Raw genomic sequence first — 12,142 nt, 5'->3', positions numbered from 1 at the left:
AGGCTTTCCCAACACCTCGTAGGGCAAACTCTCTTGATTCCTTGTATCGTGACCGCCCAGAGGCCGGCTCTCCTAACTCCTGGTATTGTTATTGGTTAGTTGGTGATGTCTCCTAACTGCTAATATACTAGGACATCTAGTATTGTTATTGGTTAGTGGTGGTGTACCTCCAGCTTGTCCGTGCGTAGCAGCTTCTGGTTGGAGGAGGAGCTCTGCATGGAGCAGGGAGGGCTGCCGGGAACGATGATACTCTGGGTGCTGGGCTGGAGCATCTCGGTGGGCATCATGCCCATGCTGTGGGTCATGTGGGTCAGGTAGGGAGCATAGCTCAGACCCGGGCTGGAGCCCAGGCCCTGGTTAATAGGAAACGACTGCTACCGAGGAATATGGGGTGAGGTGGGGGGGAAGAGGGGAGACAGAGAGGGACGGAAATGTTAAAGAGGTGAGAGAGGTAGAGACATAAACAAGTAGTCCATTATACTCACCATGGTAGGCTGCATGGTCGTGCCAGGGAACATGAAAGGCATCTGTTGAGCCAACATGGCTGCTGCCGTCTTCTGTTGTATGAGGTTGTTGCGGCCGTTGATCTCCAGCTGAGTCTTGAGGTGGGCCGGGGGGTGGAGGTATTTGCAGTTCTCTCGCGTGCATCGGCCCTGAAAAAAAATACAATAAAAAATACATTAACACAAGTTAAAGAAAGACCTTGTTAAAGACCGAGATTATGAATAAACCCTAAAGACAGGTCAGAGGTTAGGCATATGCAGACAGACTTAAATACATTGAATACTGAGGGGCAACATTGATATTCACAGCTGATGCTTTTGCAGCGGCTAATGGGGATCCTAATATCAAACATTGTGGGAGTTGTGTGTATTGGCCTCAGCAACCCTACGGGGCTGCGCGTAGCTAGCTCAGAGGTTTGAGCTCGCTAGCTAGCTAGCTAGCTGCTTCAATAAAGGATATTTAAAACCTTACAATGTGTAGCTTTGGCTTCAACGTGTGTTAGCAAGATAATGACGCCAAAGATAGAACAAGGCACCAGATATTTCACTGGATGTATAAATCTGAAGCATCCGGTATCTATCTTCTGCTGTTGAAATGCCTCACCTCCACACCACCAGGCAGTAAGGGGAGAGCAGTGACCTAATTAGCTAAGCACCAGCTCCCCAGTCATGGGTTCATGCTGAAATAGGACAACCTCCCTACCAGTCCACTGACAAACCAGCATACAGCCAGCCACTCCCCATGCACACACTGCCTAGCTAGCTCTGACCTAGAGCTGCGTTTACTACTGCAGATTGGCACGTGCTCCCTCAGATTTGTCCTGTTTTAATTGCTAAACTTAATTTAAGCACACATTGTTTCATAATTTTTTATACAAATACCTATCAGCGGTATTATGAGGAAGGTGCCCACTGACTGGACAAGGAAAAGAGTACCCCCCCACTTCTTACTTCCAAGGTGCATGAGTAAAATGATGCCTTGGCAGGACGCTAGACACTCAATGGAGAAAGAGAAAGGGTGTAGAGTGACACACACACACACACACACACACAGCGTTTGTCCATTCATTCCTTTGTAAATAAAACACAAAATGTTCTGTTGTAATACTAGCCACCAAGCAATTTTATGAAGTTGGCTTTAGCTAGCTAGATATGTTCCCCAATCTCCCAACTTCATAACTAGCTACCAAGCCATTTCAGGCTATCAATCAAGTTAGAAAAGCTACTCTAACAATCTTAGCTGGCATGTCTGCTGGAAAGGTTGCTAGACCTTAGAAATGCAAGCAACTACTAAATGTACAGAATAAGACGAACATTTTTACCCAAATTGTAGTTTCTAAATAACCACCAGTCACGAGGATACAGACAGCCCAACAGGTATGCTTACATAACCTATACAGAAAAATATAGAATAATGATTATGGCTCTAGAATGCGGCAAAAAGCTGTTTCAGATGTTTGAAAAATTCTAAATTCTCCTACTTCCCGAAAAGAGTACCACACCCCTCCATCCTCGCATACTTTCGTGCCCCTTCTAAAATAATGGGAACATGATGCTTCTGCTTTTAGCCAAGGCAAAATGTCAGAGAAGATGAAGTGGACCGTATTTTTGATGACCAAATATTTTTCTTCACATCACATGTCAACATCAATTCTATAAGGGTGGTTGTAAATCTGAACCACGCTTTACGGTTCCCCCGTTTCAAAATCCGGCTTATTGTTCTGGTCACGAACGTGAGCAGACCTTTAATCAAGGAGGGGTTATCAGACACCGGGGAGTTCGCAGAGCAAATAACGTGTAATCACGCTGGTCAGCCGGGTGTTGTCAGCCCGATACAAAATTAGAAACCTGATGGAAAGTGCCTGTTTTTTACCCCACTGTGATAAAAAAGCACCAGTGGGAGCATCAAACTGAGAGCTGACATTCACACGGATGTGATTTGGGATATGAAGTTGAGCTGAGCCCAACAAAGCTATATGTGTGAAGGTATGCCTTATTTATGTAAGAAACTAGCTGTAGCTAGATATAATATGATTAAGTACTAAACCCATCATACAATCATCTCTAAGACAAGTTTGGGGCAAAGTAGGCTACACTGTTAACAACAAACACTGTTAGTTATCTATCATCATGAGACTAATACAGAGTTTATAGGCCTGATATAAAAGGAATGCAATCATGCACCATCCTTCAAAGAACTCCTATATTTCAGGATATGATCACCATTTTCCCTAGTGGAGGGGCACAGAGGTCTTGGTTTAGTGTGGGGAAAGTCAAGTCGCCAGTCAGATGGGGTGCCACAGGGCTGCACTCTACACCCCCTTCAGTTTCTACAGCTAGTTTGTGCCAGTGCTGTACTGTACTCCCGCTCAGTTTCTCCACTGGCGCATAATAGTGCTATAGATATCCCTCCTCCGCTTTACTCCATCCACAGCCAAAGAGTAATGTTATCGCTGCGCATCGTAGCTAAGAACCTGAGAAGTGTGAAAACCAATCAAAGCCTCTCTCACTGACGCCGCTCTGGGCAGACCGACTCCATGGCGACTGCTGGGAGGGGAAGAGTGATGGGGGATGCGGTGCTGCTGAGGCTGAGCTTTGGATGCCTTCCCTGTTACTGTGAGGATGGCCTGAAGGGCATTAGATTGTCAGGGGTCAAAGCACTATCGCATGAGTAGGGCCGTGACCACCTGGACCAAACCCCAGAACCTAGTTATAGCCTATTTTCTGTGGTCAGGAAAAACTCTGAAAATCATGGTTAGAAACAAGCCACATTACAACAATGCTTTCTTCGTGACATTTTGCTGCCAGTGTCATGATTGATTCAATGCATTTGGTGCCAGTTTTGAGCATCGTTACTCGCCATTTGAGGGAGGAGTTAAGCAGCTATAAAACACACTTTGGTAGAGCGTTTCATTTGACACATTAGGAACGTATCAAATGTAGGGGGCACAGCGGTCCATATGCTCTCCTCCTAAACCACTTTACTTCTGCTTATTAGCATTGAAGGAGCGGTGTAAATTGTAATAAGCGTTATTAAATGATAATCACAGTGTCCTTTTCAGTCACGTACGTAATTAACTTCGAGCCCACCGGCTCTCGAAGTCACAGCGATGCTGGCTAGAACACTTATGCAGTAGGTACACGTGAGATGACGCAAGCAGGGTCGGTCTGTTCAGAGGGAGTCGCGCCACTGACTCTGCAGATAGAGGAGCGTTTCTGGCTGTCTCCCCGAGCAGAGCTGCCGGAGAGTGCTCCGGAGCATTCCTCATGTAACAATGACAGTGCTAAAAAGCTGCCTGTCTCAGATGATGAACCACTGAGCGAGAGACCGTCATTAGAGCTCGAGTCAGATGTTATCTTGCCAGGGGGGGGGGGGGGGGGGGGTTAAGAGAGGCCCAGTTGTCTTAACCACCCACACACGGAGCAAGAATCTATTCATCCTCACCATCGCCTCAGAGCACACATTTATGAAAAGGGGCTTTTCAAACCTGAGGCACATGATTACCCTGTTAAATAAGCCCGTTTCAGACGCTACATCGTTCGGATGTAATGACACAGTGGATCCCTTCTGCTAGCTGGGTCTGTTTCAAAATGTCAGCACAAAGTCAAGGATCTATGCATCTAGCTCATTTGTGATACCAGGCCTAATAATATAAGAGGGTTAAGAAGATAATTGTCTCTTAGGGGTTTGAAAAGCGATGACAATGAGGCAGGCAGTATAATACTATTAAATGCTTTCTTTGGGTGAGGTTTTTTGACTCGCCTGAGAAGCCTAATTTCACTGCCAAAAATAAAAATTAAACCATGTAGAGTTCAGCGAAATAACAACACAATGTCAAATACAAGTAGCCTAGTCAAATAATTAACATCCAATCACATTAACCGTTACTCTCTCACGGGAATTCCACTAACGGTCTGTATGTAGCCAAACGTAACTGCAGCTCATTCCGTTTGCTCTAAAACGGATAAATGCTTAAAAGAAGTAAGGCCCGCATCCATAGATACACATACCAGCAGTACTACACCTGCACCTGTCCACGACACAAGCTGTTCTGCTTCCACGAGCACATCGAATGCCAGCATCAGTAATTCTACATTTGTTGTTAGCCCAGCTAGCATGAACACTGACAGTTGTGAATCTGATGCAGCTGAAGAGCTACTGCCCCCTTACCCGGGAAAGCACCGAACCATAAACATCAATACCTTTCTTAAAATCAATACACAAGTATATATTTTTAAACCTGCATATTTAATATTGCCTGCTAACATAAATGTATTTTACCTTAGGAAATTGTGTCACTTCTCTTGCAACAGAGTTAGGGTATATGCAGCAGTTTGGGCCGCCTGGCTCGTTGCGAACTGTGTGGAGACTATTTCTTCCTAACAAAGACAGCCAATTTAGCCAAACGGGGGATGATTTAACAATCGTTGCACGACTGTACCTAACCATAAACATCAATGCCTTTCTTAAAATCAGTACACAGAAGTATATATTTTTAAACCTGCACATTTAGCTAAAAGAAATCCAGGTTAGCAGGCAATTATTAACCAGGTGAAATTGTGTCACTTCTCTCGCGTTCATTGCACGCAGAGTCAGGGTATATGCAACAGTTTGTACCGCCTGGCTCGTTGCGAACTAATTTGCCAGAAATTTACATAATTATGACATAACATTGAAGGTTGTGCAATGTAACAGGAATATTTAGACTTATGGATGCCACCCATTAGATAAAATACGGAACGGTTCCGTATTTCACTGAAAGAATAAACGTCTTCTTTTCGAGATGATAGTTTCCGGATTCGACCATATTAATGACCTAAGGCTCATATTTGTGTGTGTTATTATGTTATAATTAAGTCTATGATTTGATAGAGCAGTCTGACTGAGCGATGGTAGGCACCAGCAGGCTTGTAAGCATTCATTCAAACAGCATTTTCGTGCATTTTGCCAGCAGCTCTTCGCAATGCTTCAAGCATTGCGCTGTTTATGACTTCAAGACTATCAACTCCCGAGATTAGGCTGGTGTAACCGATGTGAAATGGCTAGCTAGTTAGCGGGGTGCGCACTAATAGCGTTTCAAACTTGACTCGCTCTGAGACTTGGGAGTAGTTGTTCCCCTTGCAGGCTTTTGTGGAGTGATGGGTAACGATGCTTCGAGGGTGGCTGTTGTCGATGTGTTCCTGGTTCGAGCCCAGGTAGGAGCGAGGAGAGGGACGGAAGCTATACTGTTACACTGGCAATACTAAAGTGCCTATAAGAACATCTAATAGTCAAAGGTATATGAAATACAAATCGTATAGAGAGAAATAGTCCGATAATAACTACAACCTAAAACTTCTTAACTTGGAATATTGAAGACTCATGTTAAAAGGAACCACCAGCTTTCATATTATCTCATGTTCTGAGCAAGGAACTTAAACGTTAGCTTTCTTACATGGCACATATTGTACTTTTAATTTCTTCGCCAACACTTTGTTTTTGCATTATTTCAACCAAATTGAACATGTTTCATTATTTATTTGAGGCTAAATAGATTTTATTGATGTGTTAAAATAAGTGTTGATTCAGTATTGTTGTAATTGTCATTATTACAAATACATTTTTAAAAATCATCCGATTAATCGGTTTCGGCTTTTTTGGTCCTCCAATAATCAGTATCGGTATTGAAAAATCATAATCGGTCAAACTCTAGTCTTAACAGCATGATTTGCCAAGGCAGAAATCTGCCAGAAATCTGTCAGTGGCTTCTGATTAAATAACATTTTCACAGAACCGCTTGTTGCAATTTCGATGACGATCTCTTGTTCAGATATCGGTAAGTGGACTGGAGGCAGGGCTTGAAAGGGATAACGAATCTAGTTGTTTGTGTCAAACGTTTCAGGAAAGTACCTGCGTAATTGCGCACCCGACTCACTCAGGAACTTCGCTATATGACATTTGACATTGTCCGTAAGCTTAAATGAATTTACACACAAAAGAAATCATACAATGACGGAAAGACCTGTGTGTTGTCCTTGTTAGTGCAGACAGAGAAGAGCTCCAACTTCTTAATCATAGCCTCAATTTTGTCCTGCACATTGAATATAGTTGAGGAGAGTCCCTGTAATCTTAGATGCAGATCATTCAGGCGAGAAAAAACATCACCCAGATAGGCCATTTGTGTGAGAAACTCATCATGCAAGCAGTCAGACAAGTGAAAATGATGGTCAGTAAAGAAAACTTTAAGCTAGTCTCTCAATTAAAAAAAACACGTCAATACTTTGCCCCTTGATAAGCAGCGCACTCATGTATGTTGTAAAAGTGTTACATGGTCGCGGCCCATATCATTGCATAGTACAGAAAATACACGAGTTCAGGGGCCTTGCATTAACAAAGTTAACCATTTTCACTGTAGTGTCCAAAACATCTATTAAGCTGTCAGGCATTCACTTGGCAGCAAGAGCCTCTCGGTGGATGCTGCAGTGTACCCAAGTGGCATCGGGAGCAACTGCTTGCATGCTCATTACCACTCCACTGTGTCTCCATGTCATGGCTTTTGTACCATCATTACAGGTATAAACGTAACGGACATATCCCAGGAGCAGTGCCAGGCCCACCATGTCTGTTGACTCGCCCAGCTGTAACGCATAGAATTCCCTGGCTTGTATGCGAAGCAGTAATGGTTTCAAAACATCTCCTGCCATGTCACTGATGCGTCGTGAAAGTGTTTTATGAAGACATTGTCTGTATAGTTTTTTTGGCCTTTTCCCCCAGCATTGTCCCAGCCATATCCACAGCAGCAGGAAGAATGAAGTCCTCCACAATAGTATGGGGCTTACCTGTCCGAGCCACTCGGTAGCTCACCATATAAGGCACTTCTAGCCCCTTCTTATTAATGGTATCCGTTGCTTTTATACATGTCTTACTACTCGAAAGTCGTCTTAATTCTCGCTCAAAAAACTCCTGTGGCTTATTTTTCAAATTGGCATGTTCTGTTTCTAAATGTCTGCGCAAGAGTGAACATTTCATCGAGTTGTGAGATAGTACTTTTGCACATATAACACAATGTCTATAACACAATGTGGCTGAGGAGACTACTCCCAATATAAGTGAACCACAAATCATCCTATTTGCGCCTCTTCGATGGTCCAACGTCCCTGTCTGTTGTTCGGTGCTTTCCTGGGTAAGGGGGCAGTAGCTCTTCGGTTGCATCAGATTCACAACTGTCAGTGTCCATGCTAGCTGGGCTAACAACAAATGTAGAATTACTGATGCTAGCAGAAGGAATTCCCGCGAGAGTGTAACGGTTAACGTGATTGGACTAGGCTACCTGTATTTGACATTGTGTTATTATTTTGCTGAACACTACATGGTTTAATTTTATTTTTGTCAGGGAGGCTACTCAGGCGAGAAAAAAACCTCACCCAAATGATTGCCAGAATAATCCCAGGGGGACAGAGATGAACGCCTGTTATTTCATGAACAGATTAGGATTATGCTCACTTAATCCATTTAGGCGTGTCCCCTTGGAGGCTAACTAATTACACCTAATAATTGCCCATGCATACCACCTTGCATCCCACTGCTGGCTTGCCTCTGAAGCTAAACAGGGTTGGTCCTGGTCAGTCCCTAGATGGGAGACGAGATGCTGCTGGAAGTGGTGTTGGAGTGCCAGTAAGGAGGCACTCTTTCCTCAGGTCAAAATAAATATCCCAATGCCACAGGGCAGTGATTGGGGACGCTGCCCTGTGTAGGTTGCTGTCTTTCGGATGGGACATTAAACGGGTGTCCTGACTCTCTGTGGTCACTAAAGATCCCATGGCACTTATCGTAAGAGTAGGGGTGTTAACCCCGGTGTCCTGTCTAAATTCCCAAGCTGTCCCTCATACCCTCACGGTCACCTAATCATCACCAGCTTACAATTGGCTCATTCGTCCCCCTCCTCTCCCCTGTAACTATTCCCCAGGTCATTGCTGTAAATGAAAATGTGTTCCCAGTCAACTTACTTGGTTAAAATAAATGTGAATCCAAAGTCTTTAACACTGAGAAATTGGGTTTTTGCATGTTGTGATCGAATCATGGCACTTTTCCCTTGTCGTCATATCGGGGTAGTCAAATGGAGCCAAAGTTGTTTCCCTCAAGAATCTCAATAATAAGCTAGCCTAGTTAGTCTCTTCCCACAGCTGCTGTGAGTTTGGGGCAAGCAAGACTACTACTATACTGCTGTTGCTTAAGCATTGTGCTACATTACCAGAAACAGAATGACACTGCTGTCCTCGACGAGGCCTTCGTGAGGAAGGTAAAACACGTACCTTTAAGGCAACACTGTGGCTGCCTGCTGCTGTATTGGCATGCCCCACCCCCAGCCCCCATCACTGCCTAGAAAGAAAAAAAAACTCAGACCCTCCCACCTTCTCAATCAGCTGTGCCCTGAATCGAGACAGAGATGACTGCGTGTCTGTGGGTGGCACAGCACAGAGGGCCACTTTACCAGGGGCAGCAGAATGGCGCTTCAGTTGAGGCCTCCGCTAACTACTGGCCATTTGCATTTTCCTTTCAATGGGGCTCTATTCTGCCTCGACCGAGACAGAGGTTCACCGTCTCTCCAGCCGACAGAGGTGCAAAAAATATAAATAAAGTAAAGCCAAACCCTAATTCAGGGAAGGCTGGGTGGCTTTCCTTGTGTCACTATATGTTTTATTATATTTTGTATCTTGTATTCAACTCTGCATTGTTGGAAAATGACCTATAAGTAGGCATTTCACTTTTAGTCTACACTTGTTGTCTTAGAAGCATGTGACAAATGAAACGAAATTACATTGCATCTATATGGCTTCGGGGGAGAGAGACAATGTTGGTGAATGAGAGGGGGCTTTAGTTATGGAGTGAAGTGGTGGGGTTCTGTCGCTCTCTCTGTGTGACTAGGGTCAGACACAAGCTACTCATTCTCCCTCAGGAGAAAGGTGCTGCACAGGGTTCACATAGCTGAAACCCACATTATGACATTATCACCATCCTGACAGCCAGGATCGATGGCCATTGGGAGAAGAGTGACAGACGAGAAGGCCATTAAGACCGAATGCCATTTCAATCAAGGAAGAAGAGTGACAGAGAAAAAAAAATTTATGAGGCACTGGTGAGACATAGTGGAACGCCACGGGCTAGGAATCTCTCTGTACGTTAGTTATTGTGCTAAACATTATTTATTCATGCCTTTGCGTTTCCAGAGACATCCACCACAACACCTGAGATGACTGCACCTCCGGAGAAGCTCTGACAACACAAAGTCCTTCCCCTTTATCCTTTAGTTCTTCTCCCCGGCAACGAGGGGAGGGCTTTGATCGCTGTGAGAACTGACACTAATTTCTATGACAAGAAGCCAGGAATATCTGTAATCCCCTTACACCATATCAGAGGGGCTCATGTCTCCACTGCCCTGACCGGGTGGCCTCTTCTCTTCCTCAGTTTCTCCCTCTGTCCGTCTTCCTCTCCCTAGGTCTCGCTCTCCATCTCTCGTTCTCTCTCTGGGCATTAATGGCTGCTGGCATGTCAACCTTATTCCCAGTCAAGTGTGACATTTTAGCGAAACCTTCTGCAATGAGAGAGAACCCAACAGGATGGGCACTTACAGAACACGTTAAGGCCCAGAAAAAGCAGGTCCCGACACCGCTCTGGAAGAAAGCGGAATGGTTCTCGTTGCTGGATGCACACAGACAGGAGGTCCCTTCATCCTCCTTAGGGGTAGTAGTATCCCTTTCCGGTGCCCTATTCCACTTAGGCCCACTGTAACAGGTTCACCTCAGCCATGAATACTCCTCGAGGTGCCATGACATCCGTAAGCAGTGCTGGCCACCCTAGCTCAAGTTGAGGCATTCAACTCCATGCACACAGGTCTTCTAAAAGAAAATAGGCACTAATTGAAATGCTGTACTTCCATACTGAAATCATATCCTATGGCTTTTAATCTTGACATTTGAGAAGATGAACTATACCCATTAGCGTTTCCTTTAACTTCAGAGTTTCTTACACCATAGAAATAGTGAAAAGTACAATTGAAGAAAGAACGGTAGATATATCTGTAGCAAACCTTGCCCATTTTGTGTCGGCCTACATCTCATCATAAGGCTATTATGCGTCAACACAAATGAGAGTCACCATTAAGAAAAATAAATTTGGGAACAGAGGACTTTGTTCTTGCTTTTTGTCTCTCTCTCACACACACACACACACACACACACACACACACACACGTCTCCCGATGCATTTAGCCGCTGCCTACTAGATTCCAGTGTTGGCTCGACGGTAATTACATATGCCTTTGTTTCAACACCCGTAATCCTAGAGATGGGTAAACGGTGCTACCGCTGACACGCCTGAGATTACCACAGGAGTGTGGCAAAGAGCCTCCTAAGCCTCCTGGCTTTCCACTGCAGAGGAGAGAAGAGCGAGAAAGAAGGAGGGAGAGTGAGTGAGAAAGATAGGTGGTGATAATTCCTCCCTCCTGTTTTCTCAGACGCAGGACACACACACTGTCATCTGTGTAGGGACGCTCCTCAGCAGGGGTCCCTCTACCACAGGCCCACACACAACACACACACACACTCCCAAAAACACATCTCCATCTGGGGAGAGGGCGTTGTAGACAAATGTGGCAGGCAGTACTGTGTGTGCATCAGAAATAGAACACAAACTCATTCTAATTCTTTGACTGTAACATCAATGAGAGTGTATTCAGAGTGAGGTGCTGCCTGGAACATTGAGCACGCACACGGTTTCTGTGAAAGACGTGGAAAGAAAACAGCTTGAAAATAGCAGGGTGGCTCTTAATACAATGATGATCCTTGAGATACAGCAGAAATATACACACTTAGTCTTTCGGACAAAAAGCAAGTCTAACTTCTGCGCTTGTTGACAGAGGACTGTCTGACATATTGTTGTGGACCAGTTATGAGGGAGCGTCCTGATCTAAGAGCGAGGGCAAGTTTTTTGTGTGCATGTATGTTACAGAATTGTGTGTGTGTTCTGCTTGCCAGTCAACATAGAGAGAGTTAGGATGTGTGTGTGTGTGTGTGTGTGTGTGTGTCTTCACTGCTCTTACTGCAGGTGCCTCCCAGGTCTATGCTGTAGCCCAGTAGGCTGGGCTGGTAATCCAGTGAGCCGTGCCTGCTCCAGTTAATCTGATCATCTGTGACCTGCTGAGACATGAAACCCACCCTGTTGAGCTGCACTAATCCGACGACACACATACACACAGGCGTGCATCCCAACCTCTGTGTTGACAGGCCGAGGTTCAGGACCGAGGCAATATTCCTTACAACGAAGCCTAACTGTCATGAGCACTCAGTCCATTTCAGACACTTGCATACCAGTTGTAAGATTGGCCTATTCGTCACTGAAACCTTCTAGGAGGAAAAGGATTGTAGAATAAGTACTGGCCAACGTCAAACTGCAATTAGAGAAAAAATTGCCATTTCAAGAGAGAAAATAAACAACAATTGCTAGCCAATCTAAAATGAATCTATAGTGCAGCCGGAAAGCATTTAGACCACTTGACTTATTCCACATTTTCTTACGTTACAGCCTTATTCTAAAATCAATCTACACACAACCACCCATAATGTCAAAGCAAAAAAACGTTTTTAGACAAAAAAAATCAAAT

At 44.6% G+C, this 12,142-nt stretch overlaps 1 protein-coding gene across 6 annotated transcripts in view; it reads right to left on the bottom strand.

Moving 5' to 3' along the window:
• The window catches only part of LOC115134396 (muscleblind-like protein 2a), a 67,928-nt gene that overhangs the window by 19,764 nt on the left and 36,022 nt on the right, over window positions 1-12,142 (bottom strand). For 4 of the 6 annotated variants that reach the window (XM_029668327.2, XM_029668352.2, XM_029668370.2 and 1 more), the window contains exons 3-4: window positions 486-653; window positions 168-371 (exon numbers count right to left, since the gene is read on the bottom strand). In XM_029668327.2, the coding sequence (XP_029524187.1) occupies window positions 168-371; window positions 486-653 (372 nt within the window). Of the gene's footprint in view, window positions 1-167; window positions 375-485; window positions 654-12,142 lie in introns of all 6 variants that reach the window. The other 2 variants (XM_029668308.2, XM_029668361.2) reach the window with 1 other exon arrangement.

Source organism: Oncorhynchus nerka, linkage group LG2 (assembly GCF_034236695.1).
Source record: "Oncorhynchus nerka isolate Pitt River linkage group LG2, Oner_Uvic_2.0, whole genome shotgun sequence".
Taxonomy (NCBI): Eukaryota; Metazoa; Chordata; class Actinopteri; order Salmoniformes; family Salmonidae; genus Oncorhynchus; species Oncorhynchus nerka.
The sequence above is the reverse complement of the archived record's forward strand: the minus strand, read 5'-3'. Positions and strand labels throughout refer to the sequence as shown.